We start from the raw sequence: 24,620 nt of genomic DNA, 5'->3' as shown, positions 1-24,620 counted from the left end.
GAGATGATAAAGGTGACATGAAAACGGAAGAAAAAGATATCCTTGAAGTATGGAGTAATTACTTTGAAAAACTGCTAAATGAAACAAGCAGTGATGACAGCACAGTGGTAAAAAACATCGATCAGGCATGCAGTCAGGAATACATATCCATACTTGAAGTAGAAAAAGCCATCAAAGGCTTAAAATGTGGAAAGGCAGAAGGAGTGGATGATATTTGACCAGAAATGCTGAAGTATGGTGGTATAAAAGTCTTACAGTGGCTGCACTGCATAGTTCAGAAAGCCTGGATAGAGGGACGAATTCCCGATGATTGGAGTAGAGCTCTCATAGTACCCATATATAAAAAGGGAAATAAAACTGAATGTGATAATTACAGAGGTATTTCCCTACTGAGTGTTGCTGGCAAGATCTATGCAAGTATACTTGAGAAACAGTTGATAAGAATTGTGGAAAAAAAGTTTGGTGAAGAACAAGCTGGATTCAGGCCAAATAGAGGCTGTCAGGATCAGATCTTCACTTCATGACAAATAGTGGAGAAATCATAGGAATATAACAAACATCTATATTTGAGTTTTGTAGATCTGGAAAAGGCATATGACAAGGCGCCAAGAGAGAAGCTATTCAATACGCTACAGTTATATGGTGTCAGTGGGGCATTATATCAAGCAATACTTAGTCTTTATTTGAGTTGTAAGTCAGCAGTTAGAATTGAAGGAAGTACAGGTAGAATCGTTGAAAATATCAACTGTGTTTCACAACACAGTTGATATTTTCAACGATTTTTAGGTACGATTTTTAGTAAAGATGGTAAATAAATATAGAAATAGACAACAGAATCAGCAAAGCTGGTATGGTGGGAAGTCAATTGAATAAATTCATATGGAATAAGAGAGAAATTAGTCGGAACACTATATTAGCTGTATACAAGACAGTGTTCAAACCAGTTTTGACTTATGGATCTGAGAGCTGGGTCAGAAGTAAAATACTTGGCCATAGACTAGAGACAGCAGATACGAGCATCCTGAGAAATATTATAGGCATGAACAGATGGCATCAATGGCAATATCATATTAAAAAACGAGGATATTATGAATGAACTTGACGTTTTCAGCATTCAGGAATGCTTTAGCAGAGCTAATCTCAGCTGGTATGGTCACTTAAACAGAATGGGCAAAGAAAGATTAGCAAAACAAGTGTTCTCTGCCAGGTTGGCAGCAAAACGACCCAGAGGAAGACCAAGATGTAGGTGGAGTGATACAGTACAAAGTGCCTTAGACGATAGAAATATAAAATCTGATAATGTTGGAGTCTTGACAAGTAACAGACTGATTTGGAGGAAAATTGTAGATAGGAAGTTAGTAATGATGTAATTTTTTTCATGTAGTACTATCATATCCTGTACACCCCTTAAGGGTACATGGCAGGAATTTGATGATAATGACATCCATTTCGAGCTAAATATGGCAATCTATGAGGGGGCCATTCTCTGGATGTGTCCAAACCATCTCAGCTGATGCTTAATGATTGAGTCTATTATATCATCTGAGAAGTTTAAATCTATTCTGACTTGATCATTAGTCTTGTGTTGCATCCAGTGGGTGTTATTGATTTTTCTGAGGCATTTCATTTCAAATGCTTGAAGTTTTTGGATTGGTTTTTGTGTTAATCTCCAAGCTTCTGAAGCATAGATAGCCATGGGGGTGATAATTGTTCTATATAATTTTAGTTTTAGACTTGTTGGGATTTTTTTTATTTTTCCATATTTTATTTAGTTTATTCATGCTGGTCCAGCCAAGGTTTAGCCTGTGTTTTACTGTTTCCATGTTGTTGAAGTTACTGGAAATGAGACTGCCAAGATAAACATTAACTTGTTCCAAAGGATGATTTTTGAAATTTAGAGAAATATTTTCTTCTCTACCTATCTTCATTATTTTTGTTTTATGAAGATTTCTTTTCACACCATAAGTCTTACAGGAGTCATTTAAGATATTAATAGTTTTTTCTAACTGTGATTTAGGATCTGCTAGGATAATAATATCATCAGCGTATTTGATGTGATTAATGTTGGTGCCATTGATTTTTACACCTGGGTCATCAGCTATGGTTTTACATACTGCTAAGAAGATGATTAATGATTGAGATGAAAGAGGGCAACCCTGCATTACACCTTTCTCAACTCTGAAATCCTTGGTTTTAATGTTGTTTGTTTTAACAAAAGCTTTAGTGTCTCATAATAATTTGTAATAAATGTTAAAATATCAGCGTCCATTCTTACATTTTTTAAAATGGTGATCAATTTATTTCTATTAACTGAATCGAAGGCTTGCTTGAAATCTATAAAACAACAGTATATGAGAAGGTTGTATTCCCAATATTTTTCTGCTATATTATTGATGGTGAAGATGTGGTCTATAGTGGATCAATATGGCCTGAATCCCGCTTGATTTTCTTCTATGATTTTTTCTGTAAGCACCTGTATTCTCTTTTGAATAATTCGGATGAATAGTTTATAACTATGACTTAAGAGTGTTATGGGTCTGTAATTTTCTGAAAATATTATTTTGTCTCCTTTTTTATGAATTGGTATAATAACTCCTGTTTTCCAGTGAGTTGGAATTACTCCTGTTTAAAGAATTTAGTTAAATAATTTCATTAAGAAGTTAATGGCTTCCTTGCGACCATATTTCCATAGTTCTATAGATATTTCATCTTTGCCCGTAGCTTTCGAGAGTTTCATTTGGCTCGTTACATTTATAATTTTTGCTGCAGTTATGGATGGTGCCTTTTCATATATCATCTCTTCTGTTATATTTTCCTCCTCATGTTCTTTCTGAAAATATGTTTGATAGTAGTTCTTCCAGATTATTTTAATATTTTGTATTGATCCAGTTTCTAGATTGTTTTTATCTTTCATTGTTAGTGGTTTATCTTTATATATCTTAGTTAATTCTTTTATAATTTTATATACAGTTTTATTGTCATTTCTTTTATTAGCTTCTTCACACAGTTTTGCTTTTTCCTCCACCCAATAATTTTTGGCAGATATGCACATTTTATCAATTTTGTTTTTAATGTTCTTATAATGTTGTTTATTTTCTTCTGTATTTTTTATATTTAATATATGTTTTGCTGCTCTTTTTTCTTCTAAAGTATTTAAAATTTCAGTGGCTATCCATTCATGATTTGGTCTTGATGTTGTTCCAAGTATGTTTCATGCAGTATTTATAATTTTTTTTTGTCCATGCGGTTAGCCTAGTGGCTATGCACTTCGCAACCATATGCCTGGGGAAGGAGTGTCCTAGGTTTGATTCCCATCATTTTGCTAACCACATAACATACTTCTCAACTGCTCCCTGTGATCTAGGAACATTCGCGTCGGCTTCCTCGGACGTAGTAGCGTTCTCTTGACACAGTGGAGATTCCTGATTCATAGGATTTAATGGCAAAATAATGCAGTCAGCTTGCCATTCCTCTGCTGCATCCTTTATAAATGAATAAATAAAAATAAAAAAAAATGAATAAATTTATGCAACAGTGTCCAATTTTTTTTTTTTTTTGTTTGAATATTTATCTCTTTGAAGCTTTATTTTCTGCAGTCAAATAAAGATGAAGGCTTCCTTGGGAAATCCAATGTACAAAGTGGGCCTCACTTTCTCAGTTCCGTAGGTCATGCTGGAAGAAATACAGGTTTGTATATATTATTATTACATGACACCTCCAAGGAGTCCAAGGCCTCATTGAGGGGAGGCACCTACTCTACAACTCTGTCTCACCACTCTATCCACCAACTACACCAACGCTATCTACTGCCAACCACCACTACTAGTATTTTCACAGACAATCACAAACATCCATGCTCGCAGCAGGATTCAAACCTGCAGCCTTTTGGCTGGAGAGCTGATATGCTAACCACTCGGCGAACCATCCGATTGATATATATATAAATCAATCCCAAACATGAGAGATGGTACATATTAAACAATTTGCTGCAGTGATCTAATACAAATTGTTAACTTGCTTATTGGAATCCTGGATAATCTTTACCATTCTTCCAGTACCCTTGAACTTTCCCAAGGTGGTACTGACATTTCTTTTTCTTTTGAAGTGCTTTTGCAAGCTACTCTGTTTTGTATCCCATATGGTATCAATGTAGTGCCAAAGGATACAAAACAGAGTAGCTTGCAAAAGTACTTCAAAAGAAAAAGAAATGTGGATAAGGTACCAAGAAAACAGCTGACATTCGCATATCAGTGTCACCTTGGTAAAGTTCAAGGGGACACTGCTTCCTTCTCATGGTTGAATTATGCCTCTTATGCTCCCCAAACATCTGCTCTGACCAAATAACAAATATTCACTTCTAGAATGAAAGCAGTCAACTCCAATCTCTGAAAATTATCCAAGCCTTGGTTCTCCCAGAAGTGTGCAAAAGCAGGTTAAAATTTTTTTTGGAAGTGGCCCCACACTCAGCCTGTTTTGCAGCTTTCAAGAGCTGTTAAAAAAAAAAAATTGTATTTGGCTCCTTCAAAATTTCAAATGCATTTGACTTTGCACACAGCATTCAAGCTTTTTGGTTCTTAGCTAAGACCACTCGATACTTCTGCCCTTCCATGTTTCCTCTCATACTCTCATATCCAGATGGAACTATGATAACATCACATAAAGATAAAAGTAACCTTTTGGCATCATTCTTTTCCTCCAGCCATTATATGGATAGTCATTGCAAATCACCATACCTTCTACTGTATTAAAAATGCACTCTCAAGAAACCCACCCCATATTGTATCTATAACTGAATAGCTAGGCTTGCTTCCAGATGAGTATTAAAACAGAATGGGAGAAGAAAGATTAACAAAGCAAGTGTTCTTTGCCAGGCTGGCAGTCAAAAAAGACCCAGAGGAAGACCAAGATCTAGGTGAACTGATATAGTAAAAAGTGCCTTAAAAGACAGAAAAATAAGATCTTATAATATTGAAATCTTGACATATAACAGATTAATTTGTAGGAAAATTGGTGATCAGAAGTTAGTAACAATGTAACTTTTTACATAGCACTATCATAATATCCTGTACACCTTTTGAGGGTACATGTCAGGAATTTGATGATGAGATGGTTCACAGATGCTAATTTTGCAATAAAATTCTACCGAAAAAGTTGCAACTAACATATAACTTAACATAGAATTAACATAGAACTTATAAACTTTGTGAAAATGTGCCTGTGTGACACAGAAGGGACATACATATATACAGTAAGCAATGTCCCAAGGTTTGTAAGGGTTTTTTTAATATTTTTATTGATTTTTGTCTTGTTTTTTATTTAATTTTTACAGTCTGGAAACATTCCACTGTTCTAGAGACTAAACATGTAACTTTTTCAAGTCACTTCAGGCTTTCAATAAAAAGGATGGTAATGAAATTTTTAATTTTAAAAATTGAATATTTTTGTTATTCAGTTATTTTGTTTCTATACACCCCTTGAGGGTACATGGCAGGAATTTGATGATGATGATTATTTTGTTTCTATAATTCTGAAGCACAAAACTTAATACGGTGAATCTCTTCTTACAGACTTTCAAGAAACAAATTGTATTTACAAATATTGCATGGTCTAATAAATTGTGATTCCCAGTTCAATTACCGAACATGGAATCCCACAATATTTACCATTCTATATTTTAATATTTTCGAAATACTGAATTGATTCAGTTCAAAGCAAGAAGTCTTTTTTTTTTTTAAAGACATTAAAATGCATCTGGAAGAGATGGTAGTGTTAGATGGCTTGCTAGATTCAAGAATAGGATAAATGCCAGAAATCTTTCATTATTTGTAAGTTTGCCAGTGATGATACAGCCTGAGAATTTCCTTTAACATTATGAGAAATTATTGAGGAGGAAAGCTATTATTGTCATAAAAATTTCATGTCAGACTGGTCTTTTCTGGGTATGTGTGGGGGAGGGGGGATGCTTTTATGAACTTAGAAGACAAAACTTCCAGGATTCAAAATCATCTATTCCCTGCTACTTGGCAGGAATGTTTTGGGAGATTAAAGTCACTTGTAGTACACTGCTGAAAACCTGAGGACTTCCCTTAGTATTAACAAAGCAACTCCCCCCCCCCCCCCAAAAAAAAAAAAACATTGGTGTTATTTCATGAGTATTTTATAAATTGCTGTTCCAGCTACCAAAAATTATTGCAAAGAGGATAATTTTATGTTTAAAGTTTCATTGCTCCTTGATAATGCATCAGGTCATCTTACAACATTAACAGACATAAATCCGATGTAAAAGTGGTAGTTTTGCCTTCCATTACTATCAACTTATTGCAGTCTATAGATCAAATAATAATTCCAACCATCTGCCACTTCTATTTATATGTACTCTTAGCCAAGCTGTACAAACTCCACTGCAGATGAAACTGTAACCCTTGAAAGACTTGGAAAGGATATAATATCTTAGAAACAGTCGAAAACATTGACAATTTGCTAAAAAGGAATGAAGCCAACAGCAATGAACATTTTGGAGAAAATTGTGCTCACACTTTGTTTTGGTTCACAAGATTCTGAAGAAACTAAGCAGTGCATCAACCAGGAAGGTGTAAAATTGGGCTTGGAAATGGATGCCTCTGATATGAAAGAGTTGATACTTATTCATTTGAACTAACAAATGAACTAAGGGAATGCAGAAGGAACTCAGAGATGAGGCAAATGATGAAGACAACACCAATAGTATGAACCGTCAAATTTGTCGAAAATTCTTTAAATCAAATTGTGAGGTAGCTTTAAATGCACTAGAGGATAATGATCCAAATGCTGAAAGAAGTTTTACATTCTGAAGAGGCATTAAGAGAGAGTCAGCCTGCTACAAACAGGTGTATGAAGAAATCGGGAAGGATGTTCTCTGCAGCTTACAAGACTTTCTTCAAGGTAGAGGACCATATCCTCATTGACCTGATAATTCCAAACTCAGTTCTGTGTAGTAATATCCAACGTATATCTGCTGCAAAAGTATATCTCGTCTAGTTGGAGGAAATGCCAACTAGACATGTAGGTGGTACATCTTTCATTGCTTGATAAAATACCACCACCTTGCTTATTAGAGACCTGAAGTGGCTGCAGCCATGTTTGGTCACTAGAGCAAGGGTTCCGTTTTCTGTTCTCCTCCACTCTTCCCACATGTAGTGAGAGTGATACCCTAAATGACATACCAAACCAATCTCATTGTAGGGAGCTAAGACCCTTCAAAATTCAAGGGTACAGCAGTGAAATGGTTACACAAGCCCACTGCTGGATAGTATACAGGACTGAACCAGTTTGTAATGAATCTGGAGGCCTCCTGATCAGCTAGTATCAAATCCTGCAGCCACATATTTTGCCAGTTCGTGACTGGAGGGGAAATCAAATACTGTGGCTGTAGGGAAAACTGTCAAGGCCACATATGGACAGGAGACAGAGTTCCCTCTGTGTGGGCAGTATGTTTGTAAGTCTGTCACCTCTCATAGCATGCCCCACTTTCTCTTTATCTCTACCTCATCAAATACAATGGACTGCAACCAAAAGAAATGTGATTTAACTGCAGATTACAAAAATTCTCCCACAAAAAATAGTTTAAAAAAACTCATAAAAAATACAACTATAAAAACATCAAAAGTCCAACCAAAAGATTCATTAAAAAACAAACAAATCTAATCAAACAACCTGAAGACATTTCTTCTTACCAAAAATAAGCTTACACATTCGCTTCACCAACATCCATGGCCCAAACATCGATATAAAGGATGTGCACCACCATTTACAGTCAACTAAACCAGTACTACTGTTTTAGTTGACTGTATGGACTGGCATCCTTATCTGCCCAAACTACATATTGCACAGCTCTTTCCACCACAAGGGCAGCATTCATCAGAACTGACATACCATACCAGAGACTGTAAACACTTGAGTTCCCACTATTTGACCTGTTTTTGATCCAAATTTTTTCTTTACCAAACCAGCCTGCTCTTTTCATATGCCCTCTATTGCTCTCCAAACTCTGTCAGCTGCTCTGACCTCTTCAGTTCTCTCTCTCTAAAGATCAACTTTCCACAAGAAGAATAACCCCAATAGTGAGGTCATCCTTCTTGAGGATTTCAACATCCACAACTCACATTGTCTTCAGTTTCACCAATCAAGCAGGCAGAGATGCTGAGGTGTTTGCCATCAGTAATGACCTACCTCAGATCAGCAATCTTCCTACCAGAATACCAACAACCTCCTCCAGTTTGCCAACATACTTGATTTGAGAGGGAGGAAGGGGGAGCTTGTCTTTCTGACAAGCTCCCCCTTCCAAGTATACTGTTGTTCTCCACTTGGTAACTCGGATCACAACCTCACAAGTCTCTTTCCACAGAACAACCTTCACCCCTCCAGTTGAGTGGTATCCCAGGTGGTACCTATGAATAAGCTACTCTAAAGTTGTGCTCCCACATTTTAATGTTATTGTGTTATTCGTTCAAATTAATCAAATGAAACCGTGTAAGCACCCACAATGCCTACTATGCGAAGAAAAGAAAAGATAGTGGCAACTATCTTTTCTTTTCTTCGCATAGTAGCCATCGATGAAAGAGCACCAAGAGTCTCATCAGCATAGCACTATCAATTGCCAACAAACCCAATGACGATATAAAGTGCTACAGCTGTAAAATCGGTTACCGATTTAAAACAAAACAAAACGGGTATATTGTGTGATTTCTGCTGCCACTAGCTACATATTTCCTGCACAAAAATAGATGAATTGGCACACAAGTTATTTATTTTCCTCAACCAACTCTTTTCTGTTCGTTGTGCCTCCCTTCTGTAAAACAGCTTCTAACTTAGGTAAATGAATCAAAAACCTCGAACAACACCTTAATACTATGAGAATGGAAGAGAATCCAAAATCCAAATGCTGGACCCGAAGCTCAACTTACTCTATGATCAGCACTGCAGTGCAAGTGAACCTTTGCCTACTAATGAACTTCGACTTAATTGCATCAGTGGTACACTACTTGGTTTAGGCTGAAAACAAGAGATTCAACACCATTATTTTGAATTTTTTGATGGAAATTGTTAAATCAGTAAAAGAAGGCAGCAAATTAACTGGAGAATGCAACTTTGATACTAGAAATATCATCAGATGCCATTGTTTCAGACCCATAAATAAAAAAAAGGATGGAACAAACTTTCCACATCTTGTGAAAGTGACCTGTATAACACCAATAAGCACATCTAAATTAATGATAAGGTTAATAATAATAAGTTCAAGAACACTTGCCCCAATCGCACATGTGCTTGACCTGACTTAACATTTGCCCAAAGAGAACAAGGACGTCATCTTTGAAAACAACTTGAAGAAAAACATCAAAATAGAGACAACAGTTGGATCATTGACTACAAACAAGTTAAATTAGTACCAAAATCAAGTGATACCACTAATAGCCACCATGGAGACCAGTATGCAGGCACTACATAAGAAATGTGCAAGACCCTTGTGATCAAATATATGTCCCACAGAACCTTGCACATCCACTTCATTAATATCTCAAACCCCCCCCCCCCCTCCAGCACTATACACCTCAATCTTCTAAACTAGACACTCTTTAACTCCTTTCCACCCAGTAGTGGCTTCTGCACATATATTTGCTTTGACATACTTTGTCAGAGAGCTCCGAACCTAGAATCACCCAACTTTGACCTTCTTTGGTTGAAAATATCCCTTCCCCACTCAGTCAAATTTATTTGCTGTCTCTATCGCTCCCTTAATGCCACCAACCGCTCTGAGCTCTTTAATTTTATCTCCTTAAAAATTGATTTTCTCCAGACCCACTTTTCTAACAGTGAAATCATTCTCCAAAATCATATACTTTTGCCTGAAAGAAATCCAAACAATATTGTCTAAATTAGACACAGTCTCCTTGCTCTGATGGCATTCTTTCAATTGTCCCGAAGGTTTGTACACCAGAACTGACTCCTATCCTATGTCGCCTGTTACTCTCTTACTCCATACCAGTTATTAAAATATAACTGGTATCTATTCCACAGCCTGTAAACTGGCCTATATTCAACCTATTCCCAAGAAGGGTTACAAAAATCTGTCATCTACTGCTCTAATCTCACTCACTTTAGTCCTATCTAAAGTAATGGAGAAAACTATAGATTCCTGCCTCCTTCACTACCTTGAGGGTACCCAGCTAATCAATGACCACCAGTATGGATTCCATTGCTTCCAATCAACAGGAGATCTACTCTCATATATCACCCATCTTCAGACAAATGCCATGGAGAAGTTTAGCGAATCTCAAGTTGTTGCACTTGATATCTCCAACGCTTTTGATTGGGTCTGGCACAAAGGCTTACTAAGCAAACCCCAATCATTTGGTCTGTCTCACGACTTCTGCAGTTGAATTGCCAGCTTTTTGTGTAGATGCACACTGTGTGTGTGATGGTAGACAGTTCCTTATCCTCTCACCATTCAACTAATGCCAGGGTTCCACAGGGTTCTGTTCTCTCACCAATCCTCTTTCTTCTATATATATCAGTGATCTACTTCAGTTGACCTCCAGACCAATACACAGTTTTACAGATGACAGCACATTGCACTCCTCCCTTTCATTTGATAAACCTTACTCGACACAACTCGTCTCAACCTACATGACATCAACCACCACCACTGCCTTCAATTCTGATCTCCAGGCTGTCCTCCAATGAGGACTCAGATAACCTCATGAATTTCAATGCTATTAAACTCAGTTCTGTCTTATTTCTCACAAAAACGAACCATTTTTCTCTCAATATTATTTTGATAACACTCAAATTTCCAGACAAGATGAGATCTCTCTCCTTGGAATTACCTTGGTATCAAGCCTTTCCTGGTGTAAACACATCACAACCATTGCATCCTCAGCTTCTAAAAAACGAGGATTTCTCTTTTGCTCAAAATGTTATTTCACCTCTGAACAGCTGTTAACTGTACACAAATCACAAATCCACCCAGCTCTCAAATACTGCTGTTACATTTGGAGTGGAGCTTCTAAGAGCTCAATTAAAATGCTTCAGTCAGTACAGAGGACAGCAATTAGATTGATTAATGGCCAATCTCTTATGAAGTCACTCCTCCCATTTTTGCATAGATGTTTGGTTTCTGCAATTTGTGTATTCTATAAATATTTCCATGGCAAATGTTCATCTGAAGTAGCATCAATAATTCTCCCATACAGTACTAAGCCCATCAGAACACGGGAAGCTGCTGCCCAACATCCCTTCACAGTGTACTGTGAAGGGATGTTGGGCAGAAAATTTCTTGCCACAGAAGAAATTTCTTTTCCTCCTCCTCCATCCCTGCTACTGCCATATTGTAGAACAGTCTTCCCCCTGATGTGTTTCCCAAGGATTACAATATACAGGCTTTTAAATCAAATGTAAACGTTTCTCTTTTCCTAATCCACTACCCATATATGGTAATAATGTACTATAGGTGATCAACCAACCTCTCGTGTATGGGTTCAACATAAAATTAAAAAAAAAAAAAAGTTTGCAATCTTGTGTCCTTTGGCACTACAAGGGTGCCAACCTGGGAGGACCTCTGTGACTTCTACTATTCATTCCCGTGGTACGACTACTGCTTCAGTTCTTCTGATCCAAACACCTACTCAGACCGAATGACAGAAATCATCCTCACAGGAATGCAGGCTTTCATCCCTTATTCCACCCCAAATTCTCGGCTACCATCCAAGCTTTGGTTCTCAAAGTGTGCCAATGCTGTAAAAGAAAAAACCTCTGCTTACCATGAATGGCCCAAGACCAGAACTCCACCTGCCTACACTGCAGCTCACAACAGTTGTAAAAGAATCATCACTAAGTCCAAGTCAGACTTTGAAAGGGCCAGATGCTGCAAATTTGCTTCCTGCCTAAATGGCATAATAAAATTAGTTTAATCCTTTATCCAAGTGTGAGCAAACAAAGTTTGCGCCTGAAGTATCTTCAGGACTAGGGTAAGGTGATACAACACCAGGGAAACTCGTTGCAAAGGTGGAGAAAGCTACCAACACTCCTATCTCAGTATCTCCTATAATGCAAAACACATCTCCATGCGGATATGTCTAATGTTATGCATTAAGGGAAGGGCCACTACCCAGACTAGTTTCGACCTTTATTGAGGTCTCTTCAGTGGGAGCCAGGCCCTAGTGGAGATACCAGGCAGAAGCATTAGCAGATCATCTCTACCTATAGGAGTTGCCAAATGGTGTGCCACCCTTTTTTAATAAATTACTCTGGATTTAGAGAAAGATGTTGAAAGTTTATTTTTCACTTGGTTAGAGTATAATAAAATTAGTTTAATCCTTTATCCAAACTGAGATAGGAGTGTTGGTAGCTTTCTCCACCTTTGCAACGAGTTGCCCTGGTGTTGTATCACCTTACCCTAGTCCTGAAGATACTTCAGGCGCAAACTTTGTTTGCTCACACTTGGATAAAGGATTAAACTAATTTTATTATACTCTAACCAAGTGAAAAATAAACTTTCAACATCTTTCTCTAAATCCAGAGTAATTTATTAAAAAAGGGTGGCACACCATTTGGCAACTCCTATAGGTAGAGATGATCTGCTAATGCTTCTGCCTGGTATCTCCACTAGGGCCTGGCTCCCACTGAAGAGACCTCAATAATGGTCGAAACTAGTCTGGGTAGTGGCCCTTCCCTTAATGCATAACATTAGACATATCCGCATGGAGATGTGTTTTGCATTATAGGAGATACTGAGATAGGAGTGTTGGTAGCTTTCTCCACCTTTGCAACGAGTTTCCCTGGTGTTGTATCACCTTACCCTAGTCCTGAAGATACTTCAGGCGCAAACTTTGTTTGCTCACACTTGGATAAATGCCTAAATGGCAGGAAGCGAGTCTTTTGGTCCCTTGCCATTGGGTGTGACTTCTGCCCACCCAGGTTTGGTTTCCACCACTCTCACATCCGATTAGTACTGTTATTATCTCACCTAAAAACGAGGCCATCTTTCTAGCGTCACTCTTCTATTCCAATTCTTGCATTAATGACCTGGGTAAAGTACCTCCACTCTACCAAGAATAGCTCCATTCGTGCCTTCCATAGTCATCTGACAAAAAGAAATCCAAAGAATCCTTAATAACCTGGACACAAACAAGGCATCTGGTCCTGATAGTATCCCACCTGTTATGCTAAAAAATTGTGCCCCAATATCCTGTATTGCCCTACCCTACAACATGGAAACGGGTTCACATCCAACCAGTCTCAAAGAAAGATGATGAAAGCAAATCAATGAAATACCATCCAATTGCTCTTGCTTCTGTTCTCTCTAAAATTATGGACAAGGTCATCAACCAAATTTTGAACTATCTGGAGGCATATCAACTAATCAGTGACCAGCAGAACAGATTTCTCCACTCATGGTTTACAACTGATCTTCTTGCTTTCACTACCCACCTCTGAACTCAAGCCATGGAAAAATTTGGAGAAACTCATGTCGTTGCTCTCAAAATTTCAAAGGAATTTGATCATATTTGGCACAGGGGCCTACTTAACAAACTTCCGGCCTATAGTCTGCCTTTCTCATTCTGCAATTGGATTGCCAACTTCCTCACTGGTTGCTCACTGCGTCATAGTGGTTGGTTTACTCTCCTCAAATTTCCCCACCAAAACTCTCTTAGACTTCCAATCATATCCATAGCTTTGCTGATGACACTACACTGCATTCCTTCTTTTTATTCAATAAACCTTGTAGTGCTCAAGATCTACCACCACCACCAGTGGTGGTAGATGAATTCAGATCTCCTAGCTATATCCACTGGGATAAGGACAACCTTGTAAACTTCAATTCCACCAAAACTCAGTCATGTTTGATATCTCACAAGAAAGAGCTGGCAACCCTCCTCCCTACCTTCAGTAATACTTAGATATCCAAACATGATCTGATTTCTCTTCTTGGACTGACCTACACCTCACTCTCTCCTGGCACAACCACATTTCAACTATAGCTTCTGCAGCCACCAAAAAACTTGGTGTACTTTTTCATACAAGACACTATTTCACAACTGCTAACTCTTATATAGAACCAAAATCTGCCCATCCATGGAATATTGCTGTCATATTTGGGGTGCACCAAAATCCTCTCTAAGATTGCTCAATTCTATCCAGAAGAGGGCAGTCCGGTTAATTAATGATCTCTCTCTCTCACTCACATATCCATTTCAATCCCTCTCTCACAGGCATTCAGTTTCTGCCTTTTGCCTCTTTTACAGATGCTTTCATGAACAGTGCTCTCTTGATGAATTGGCCACTATTATTCTCTCACTCTCCTCCAAAATCATTAAAACAAGAACCACTATTCACCAATACCCTTTTACAGTCCATCTTAAAACTCCCCATACCACCTTCACTGCCTGCTCTTCAATGTCATGCAATGTCATTCCATGTACTTCTGTCCTTTGAAACAGTCTCCCTCACACTGCCTTTTTTAAAGTTTACAACCTGTCTGCTGTTCATCTTGCCCACACACACTGCACTAATGTGCTATAGATCTTGTGGACTACACACACACACACTCACTGTATAAAAAACCTGTTCTTTTTTTATTAGAATAAATTATTTTTGAATTTCACTATATTTGTATAAAGTTAATGTATGTCAGAAATGCATTAAAATATAACAATATATAGAATTATGATTGAGAATCCCAAATAATGTGGATACTATAAGGACTAAAATCAGTTGATTATAATGAGAGTTGACTGCATTAAGTTTGAATATAACAGACAGTTTTGAACTCTAATGATTTATATTATATTGTCACAGTCATTTATATAATGTAGCAGTAATGTTAGCCAATGTATTAAAATAAGGGACACTCCTAAACAAAAACAGGCTATAATAGCCGTAATTATATTAACAGTCATTTATATTTTGATAATCTTGGAATTGTGTGTCTGACTGAGCATATGTATAGTATTTCCACTATTCAACTGACAGGCTGTGGGTTTGAATCCCACTGTGGATGTGGATATTTGTGAATGTGTTTAGACTTTATTGCCCAGTTTGAGGCAACCACTTCTGCTTATTAGATGACCAAAGTGGCTTGAATATAAGTAGCATGTTTGGTCTCTAGAGCACAGGAGATGGATTATCTGGAACTTAGCCATGCTACTAAATGTAAATAGGTTTATAAGCCAGTTTCCAGTAAAGTTGCTGGACTGTTTGGCTGAGTGGATTGTGTATCTGCTCTCCAACTAACAAACTGTAAGTTTGAATACCACAATGGGCATGAATGTTTGTGAATATCTTTAGGTTATAGATTTTCATTGCCAAGTGTGAGACCACCATCCTGCTTATTTGGAAGCCTGAAGTGGCTTAAGAAATTTCCATGTTTTGTCTTTAAAGCAAGGTTTCTGGATTATATCACCCTTACACCCACCTGCAAGACTAATGTTCTATAGGTATACATGATGTGCTGGAATATTAGCATATTGGCTGTGATGAAATCCAAAAACATCTGACATTTGCCATGGTGCTTTTTTGAGTAGCCAAAAACATGCTATAAGTTGTGTACAGCCCATGACACATGCAAAGCTTACTCTGAGGAAAGAATGTTAATTTTTCATTTGCAATGTCATGGACAGTTCTGGTATACAGTGCATTGAATCTTCCCTTTTTTGTATGTGTCATCTTTGGAGGGCCACTGCCTGCATCTTCTAGGGATTCTGATCTTTTTTGAATTAACATTATGACCAATGGCCTTGTCTTTACTTTTCATGCAACATTGAGGTCAATTTTTTACCTGCTGGAAGAATGAAATTTGTTTGTTTTGGCATTGATATTACAATCTCTGATAATATAATATGCATAAGCACAATTCACCACAATACTTTTTGACTTTGCTTTTGATGGGATACAACATGGAAGACTATTGCAAAAGAAATGTAGGTTATCTGCTGTTGGAAGGATATGGTTATTAACTGCATTCATTGTGGCTTGATGCAGCACATGATGTCATCAGTCCAGAAATTTCACCACACCAAATACATCATAAATGTATAGTCTCCAGTGTGTATAGTTTTTATTTAATTAAGCTTGTCATTTTGAAAAACACAGTTAAATAATTCATGTTCATCAATCTTAAAATTGAAAACTTTATTTGTTTTGTCACTGTTATTCATTTAGCTGGATATCAGTGCACTACTACATACTTAAAATGATAATATGAAATTGTAATTTAATTCACTTTTTTTTTTGTTTAGATGGTGAGACATGGTGGTTGCTTAGGTCTTGGCTTAGCTGCAATGGGAACTCATAGGCAAGGTAAATTAAAGAAGAATATAAAGTGTGTATTGTAATTAAGGGGATACAAATCCCTTGTTGTTCAACTGCCAGTAAGCAAAACTCTAAGATCGAGAACTACAAATCTATGAGTTTCATATATACCGAAAAACTATCGGCAAATCCAAATGTAAATGACCACTTGGTAGTACAACACCAAGGCAACTCGAAGCAAAGGTGGAGCAAGCTCCCTCACTATCCTTGATATTTTCTTATAATGTAAAAACACAGCCCCTAGGGGATGTAATACTGTAATTACATTATGAGGAGAGGTCACTACCCGGTTTCAACCTTTTTTGAGGTCTTATCAGTGAGTAGGTAGACCTGGAAGATAACAAGATTTAAGTGAAAAGAACTTGCATACCTTTACTATACGAATTCCATAAAGGTGTGTTTGTATATTATAACATAAATTGAAAGCCAAACGGCTATTTTTCTGGCATCCTTAATAATATTTAAGGGGATACAAATCCCTTGTTGTTCAACTGCCAGTAAGCAAAACTCTAAGATCGAGAACTACGAATCTATGAGTTTGGCTTTCAATTTATGTTATAATATACAAACCCACCTTTATGGCATTCGTATAGTAAAGACATGTAAGTTCTTTTCACTTAAACCTTCCAAGGACTTGGATGGAGCCCATCCAAGTCTTGAATAATACTATTGAATGCAGATGGCATGTGGGTGGCAGATGTTGAAAAGAGAGTTTGAATAATAAATGCCCATTTTGTTCAGAGCTATCAACCTTGTGTATGCAACATAAAGCTCAATGATACCTCTACACTGAAGAAATTTGGGTATATGAGGAGGTACTAGAGCTGTTGTATGAACTGAATAAGAATTTTTGGCGATAGGATCTGAAGGGATATATTAGCATGGATGCCAAAAGAGTGTTCAGATGCCTTTGACCTTGTATATTAGTCTTAGCACAGGAAATATTCCACAGGAGTGGAAAGAATGTATGATAATTCCATTTCACGAGGGTAGTGCAATGTGTCTGTGTAGAGTATCTATCAGTATTTCTGGAGTGGTGGTGAAGATTTTGGAAAAGTTAGTAAGAGTTTTTTCAAAAATGAGTTAACAGAGAATTTTGCAGAACTTTCTGCAAATTTTGCACTTCTGCACTGAACAGCACAGCAGGGAATTACTAGTGGAAGGCTGTTGCATAAGTTGCAGAATATAGATTGGATTATAAACTATTAGCTTGGATAAGAGAATGGCTGACTGGCATGGGAGATGTAAGATTTAAAGTGACCCAGTGTCATACCTCAGGGATCAGTCCTTTGCCCAGTGGCATATTACATTGGTGGGATTATGCTAGAAGAAACTGATCAGGCTAGGGATCTTGAATTTTTGAAGTTTATGACCATATAACAATGGTTGCAAATGCTACTCAGAGGATAACTATAATGCTGAAATGAACATTGACATGTAAGGAATTTTGTCTCTTTACAAGACCTTGGTATGACCTCATTTGGAGTATTGTACCTAAAACTGGTCTCCTGGTTTATCAGATGATGTGAATACTGTGGACCGTAGACTCTGAAGGCAGAAAATATTCAAGAAAGTTGGGTGAGAGCTAGATTTTTATTTTTTTCATAAAACAGTTTGCTGATTGACATGGTTTGCCTTTGGGTGTAGTTCAGTGCAGGTGATGTGAACGAATTCAAGAAAACATATGACAGCTGGTCTGAGTGATATGTGGCTTCACTTGATGAGTTCCGACTTCTAGAAGTCTCTGGTAATGGTGTCTGAGGCTCTCATGTATTAGGTTTTTGAAAAACAGTATCTAGATTTGATGTAGGATGATGCCTTGGATTTTAATGTACTGTTCATAACATTTCTGAAGCATCCTTGAATTTTCTTTCAAAACAGTGAGTCCATGTTGTATGGACTCACTGTTTTCTGCCATAGTGCAGTCCTTCATTGGTTACAGGATTACAGGCTAATCTAGATTTATGATTTCTCTTCTTTCCTTTCTATATCTTTAATATGTTCTAACTTGCAATTCCCTCTGAATCATTCTGATTTCTTCCATAGCATATACTGCATGAACAGTAGGTTTTATAAACCCCTGGCTTTTTTTAAGGAAACTTAAGGAAAACTGAAAATTTGCTTGTAGTTTTAAGGAAAATATCCTGAACAAAAAAAGAGATTCTTCAGTGAATTCACCTTTGTTATCCATTTCTGGCACTTTTATATGGAGTCATTTGAAAAGATACCTGGACAACTACCATCTAAAACCCATCATCTACCATCATATAACTCGGTTGAACAAAACAACTAAAAGAATTTACAAACTTCTTGAGCAGCCTACATCCATGTATACATTTCACTCTTGAAAACAACAGGGCTCAACTATTTCTCAACATACTCTTAAATTTCTCTGAAGAAAATAAACTTACATTTTCTGTATCCAGAAAACCAACCCACAGCTGAAGATACCTCCATCTCACTACTGCCTCTAACAAAAGCTAGTAATAATTAAAATGCTGAAGGATAGATCATACAACATTTTTATTAACAGATAGAAGATGAACCAAGAACTTAAATACCTCAGCCTCACCACATCTCAAAATCGACACTTCCTAACAACACAACTTATTGCAGCAGAAGGTGATAGAATCAAATGCACTTCTCTTGCAGTAAACGAACAACAGGCACAGAAATATCCTTTCACAGATGAGAAGATTTTCACCTTGAAGGGTTGTTTAAGTGTCAAAACTCTGTCACTGTTGTTATGCAAATACTTCATTGTCTTGAAAGCCAGCTGGCCAATCTTCTGTTGTATCTAGGACTTGTGCTGTGATTAGCTGAAAGTTTGAAATCAAAAATCCTGGCTAATTAAAATTCAGATTTAGTTTTATTGATACTGGAGATGCAGTGATCATAACTGTTTTTTTTTTTTTTTTTACAAGATTTATTTTTGTTTGAAAAATGCTGTATTCAAAATTTAAAAAGAAAAAATGATTATCATCAGATTTCTGTTGTTATTATACCATTTTTTACAATGCAATATATTTGTAATCCTTTAGGCTTTGAGTAATATTGTAATTTTTTCACTTGTGCAGTTTTAGATTTAAAATAAAACTTGGTTGTTTTGAAAGACTAACTGGTATAAACAAATTACTTATGCAATTTGTATAGAATTTTTTTTCTCATAAATGTAATATTTAATTGGTTTTAATTTTGAGTTATATTGATTTCTTAAAGGTTTAATATGTTTAATGAAGTAATTTGATTTTTGTAACCAGGTCCAAGGAGTAATCTCCATAAATAACTTCAGAAACTTTCTTATTACTGGGTTCTTAAAGTTATATGATCTGCGTTATTCACCAGCTGATAACTCACAAGGCACACATGCTTTAATGAACCCTGAGACATATCATACAGTAACTGCTGCTGTCATAGTGGTGTCTTTCATTCTTTTTTTTAGAAAATCAAATTAATAATCAAAATGTGATAAAAGCACTGGCATTTCTAACCAGCACCAACACTGAGTAGTTAGGTGAAGCTCTATACTTAAAAGGCAGTGATTTATAAAGTTTGTTGTTTGTCTTTACTAGTCTCTCTTTTTTTTTTTTTTTTTTTCATAAATTCATACGTACGGTAATGAAACACTTGGGAGAAAGAAAAACAAACTTAAAAGTTTTTTGAACTTTTAAAGTTTACTACTTGAAAAGGCTATTCTCATTCTGGACACTTCTCCTTTGCATTCCAGTTGTGAGGAATACTAGAGATGCAGTGATCATAACTTCATAACTTTTTTTTTTTACACGATTTATTTTTGTTTAAAATATGCTGTGTTCAAAATTAAAAGCCAAGTTTTTTCACTGAATATAATATCCCTCGCAATACAACCAAGAATGCTTAAAGATATGATACGGGACAAAAGGTTTGGGGCAGGGGATATAAAAAATGAATATAAATAGGTCTGTCTTCTAGAATTAAGTCATCGACCATTAAAGATGTTATTTACATTGTAGCACTGACATGCCAATGAAAGTCCTAAACCACAAAAAGATAATAAACATAGTTTATTAATTGACATTGCTGTGCACAGTTACAAATTCACTGTGAGAGATCTGATGAAATTATGGACACTGTAGAAATCAGATGCTGTAATGCAAGCAAATAGATCTAAAATGTGAAGAAAATATTAGATTAAATCCGTAGTCCAAAAGTCCTCATGCAACAGCAAAATATACCCTGGATGCAGCTTTATACTTTACTGAACAGTAGCTTGATTCAATAGTCAACAGTACAACTTTTTTTTAAGAAGAAATAAGAAAAAGTCTCATTGATGTTATTGTTGATAGGATATCTTCATTCTGGTTCAGGATACAAGAGTATATATATAGAAGCTTTGAAATTGGAAGCGAACATTATTTAATTTTAAATAAGATAAAAATGAATATCACAATGAAAAGAACAATATATTAGAAAGTTTTAAAAATAATTAAAGATGAGCTTTTACAGGTGAACTTTAGACTCAACTATACAAACATTATTCAAGAAAACATGAAACAGTTTGAAAATGGAAGCAAACCTTGGAGTCTGTCTCATTGGCAAACCCTTAAGAAAACATTGATTTATTCATCAAGAGAGAGAGAGAGACATGTGGTGTTTTCTGCAAGGATAGGAAATAAGAACACCATGGTGGACATATTGTTAAAGAAGCAATCCTGGAAAAAGCATACTGAGGTTCTTAGCAAATAAGTCAGCAAAGAATATAGAAAAAAATGTTAGAAAATTAAGTTGTAAAAGTAGTTTAAACAAAAGTCATGGAAAGACTTTGGTTAGAATATAAAAAATAAATATCAGGAAGGTGACAAAATATTCTTCTGAAGGTTATTTAAAAAGTTCAGAAATAGAGTACTGTAAAAGGAATCAAAGATAAGGTGACGTGAAAACTGTTTAGATGTCTAAGGTACTTTGAAAGACTGCTAAATGAAACAAGCAGTGACAGAATAGTAGTATCAAGAGGAATGCAAAGAAGAGTGCATATTAATACCCAAGGTAGAAAAAGCTGTCAAAAGCCTGAGATGTGGAAAAGCAGCTGCAGTAGACGATATTCAACCAGAAATGCTAAAATATTGAAAGAACAAAAGTTTTTCAGTGGCTACACTGCATAATTCAGAAGGACTGGTCAGAAGGTCGAATTCCAGATGACTAGAGTAGAACTCTCATAGTTTTCATCTATAAAAAGGGGAATGCAACTTAATGTGAGAATTGCAGAACAATTTTTTTACTTAGTGTTCAATGTAAAATTTATGCAAGCATACTTGAAAAAGAGGGTGAGAAAAATTGTAGAAGATAAACTGGGAGAAGAACATGCTGGTTTCAGAATCAGAGTTGTCAGCATCAGATTTTCACTTTGTAGAATCGGCAAGCCTTTAATGATGACACTTTAGGTAAAATGCAGGTCTATGAGTGGTTTTCATGTTTCAAAAATGGGGACATGTTAGTTGAAGACCAACCACGATCTGACTGACATTTGACAAGTAGAAATGATGAAAACATCAAAAAGGCTTGCCAGGCAATCAAGGAAGATCGTCGAAAGACTATTGGGCAAAGTTTCTGAAGAGATGAATTTGTCACGGAGTTCGTGCCAGCAAATTTTAACACAATTTGCAAATGAAACGTGTGTCCACTAAATTTGTGCCTCATTTGCCTGTGAACAAACAAGACATCAAAAAATAAATAAATAAATAAAAATAAAAATCATGTGAATTTACTGTGATTTGAGGGAGCAATTTCTTAATGACCAGAACTGCTTTTCAAAAGTTGTGACTAGGGATGAATCTTGGTGCTATGGTTATGATTCAGAAATAAAACAAGCATTAAGTCAATGGAAACATGCAAATTCACCGAGACCCAAGAAGGCATGTCAAGTTGGATCAAACCTCAAGAAAATTATAAACTATTAGCTTAATTGATTTGTTTTCTTGATGTGAATGGAATTGTACACAAAGAATTTGTTCCTCCTGGATTCTCAGTTATCTCAGTGTTTTGAGAAGACTGCATGATAGTGCATGACAAAAACGACCAGAAATGTGGAGTAGCAGAGATTGATTGCTGCACCATGACAATGCCCCAGCCCACACAGCCTTCTCTGTCCAACAGTTCTTGATGAAAAACAACATAACAGTTGTTTCCCACCTTCCCTATTCGCCTGATCTCTCTCCATATGACTTTTTTTTTATTCTGATGGATAAAGAAAACTGTGGAAAGGAAGCAATTCGTCGATGTGGATGAAGTGTAAGAAAAGTTGCTGAAGACCATGAACAGTTCCAGAACTGTTTCCAGCAGTGGAAAAAACATTGAAACAAGTGCATAGACTCACATGGAGAGTACTTTGAAGGAGACTAGAATATGGTATTATAAACTTTAATAAAATATTTGAAAAAATAATAATTATTATATAAATCAAGTGGATATTGAATCTAGCATTATTTCAAAGCTGAATGCAAAAACTATGAAAATTTCATACAAAATTTGACCAGAGAGTTTACGGGAATACACTCACCAGCATTTACGAGTTGCTCTAGCTCAGACCTTCAGCTTTGAAATAATGCTGGATACAATATCCACTTGATTTATATAATTTTGCATTGCCGAAATGAAGCCTTTTTGGCTCTTTATTTTAATTAATAATAATTATTATTATTACGTGACATCTCCAAGGAGTCCAAAGACTCATTGAGGGAAGGTACTCACTCCACAACTCACCGTCTCCACCACTCGGTCCACCAACTACAGTGAACTGCAATTACCATCTAATGGCCACCAACACCACTAGTATTTCTAGTGGTCGTGGTGGCCATTTTCACAGACTATCACAAACATCCATGCCCAAGGTGGGATTCGAATCTGCCACCTTTTGGCTGGAGAGCAGATACACTAACCACTCTAATAAATAAAGTTTAATCCTTTATCCAAGTGTAAGCAAACAAAGTTTGCGCCTGAAGTGTCTTCATGATTGAGGCAACTCGTGGTAAAGGTGGACCAAGCTCTCTCATCAATCCTTGTCTTAGTATCTCCCATAATGCAAAGCACATCTCCTTGTGGACATATATAATGCTATGCATTAAGGGAATGGCCATTACCCCGACCACTTTCGACCTTTAAACTCAGCATTGTTCCCCCCCCCCCCCCCCTCAGTAACAGGCTCACCCTGCCACTGAGAAGAACTCTCAGCGTTGGCTCTACCCATGGCAGGCTCACCCTAACACCGAGCAGAGCCACTCATTTACTCATATGTCATCTGAGGGGTAACAGCAATGGAGAAGTCATATTTACCTATACGAGTTGCCAAAAGGTGTCTCACCTTATTATTAAATTACTCTGGATTTAGAGAAAGATATTGGAAGTTTTTTCCCCACTTGGTTAGACTATAATAAATTTAGTTTAATCCTTTATCCAAGTGTAAGCAAACAGTTTGCTTACACTTGGGTAAATATCACTTCTCCATTGCTTCTGCTTTGGTATCACCGCCTCTGGTTTGGCTCCCACTGACGAGACCTCAATAAAGGTCGAAACCAGTCTGTGTAATTGTCCTTCCCTTAATGCATAGCATTATACATGTCCACAAGGAGATGTGCTTTGCATTATGGGAGATACTAAGACAAGGAGTGATGAAAGCTTGGTCCACCTTTACAACAAGTTGCCTCAGTCCTGAAGATACTTCAGGCACAAACTTTGTTTGCTTACACTTGGATAAAGGATTAAACTAAATTTATTATAGTCTAACCAAGTGGAAAAAATACTTCCAACATCTTTCTCTAAGTCCAGAGTAATTTAATAATAAGATGTGACACCTTTTGGCAACTTGTTTAGGTAAATATGACTTCTCCATTGCTTCTACTTTGGTATCACCACCTCTAGGTCTGGCTCCCACTGATGAGACCTCAGTGAAGGTCAAAACCGGTCTGGGTAGTGGCCCTTCCCTTAATGCATAGTATCTCCCATAATGCAAAGCATTATGGGAGATACTAAGACAAGGAGTGATGAGAGCTTGGTCCACCTTTGCTACAAGTTGTCTCAGTCCTGAAAATATTTCAGGCACAAACTTTGTTTGCTTACACGTGGATAAAGGATTAAACTAAATTTATTATAGTCTAACCAAGTGGAAAAAAACTTTCAACACTAACCACTCAGGCAGGCAGGCAGGCCATTCCGGTTATTTTTGCTCCCCCCACTCCCCCATATAAGATTCAAGCTGATGGATATTTGAATGTTGGATAAGTGAGCAAAAAAAGAATAGAAGA

At 36.7% G+C, this 24,620-nt stretch overlaps 1 protein-coding gene across 1 annotated transcript in view; it reads left to right on the top strand.

Moving 5' to 3' along the window:
* Rpn2 (Regulatory particle non-ATPase 2) overlaps positions 1-24,620 on the top strand; it is a 481,557-nt gene that overhangs the window by 203,681 nt on the left and 253,256 nt on the right. Inside the window, exon 14 of the mRNA XM_090411420.1 lies at positions 16,272-16,332. Within this exon, the coding sequence (XP_090267546.1) occupies positions 16,272-16,332 (61 nt within the window). The remainder of the gene's footprint in view (positions 1-16,271; positions 16,333-24,620) is intronic.

Source organism: Typopeltis vanoorti, chromosome 21 (assembly GCF_054136105.1).
Source record: "Typopeltis vanoorti isolate ZY-2024b chromosome 21, IOZ_Tvanoo_1.0, whole genome shotgun sequence".
NCBI classification, from domain to species: domain Eukaryota; kingdom Metazoa; phylum Arthropoda; class Arachnida; order Uropygi; family Thelyphonidae; genus Typopeltis; species Typopeltis vanoorti.
The sequence above is the reverse complement of the archived record's forward strand: the minus strand, read 5'-3'. Positions and strand labels throughout refer to the sequence as shown.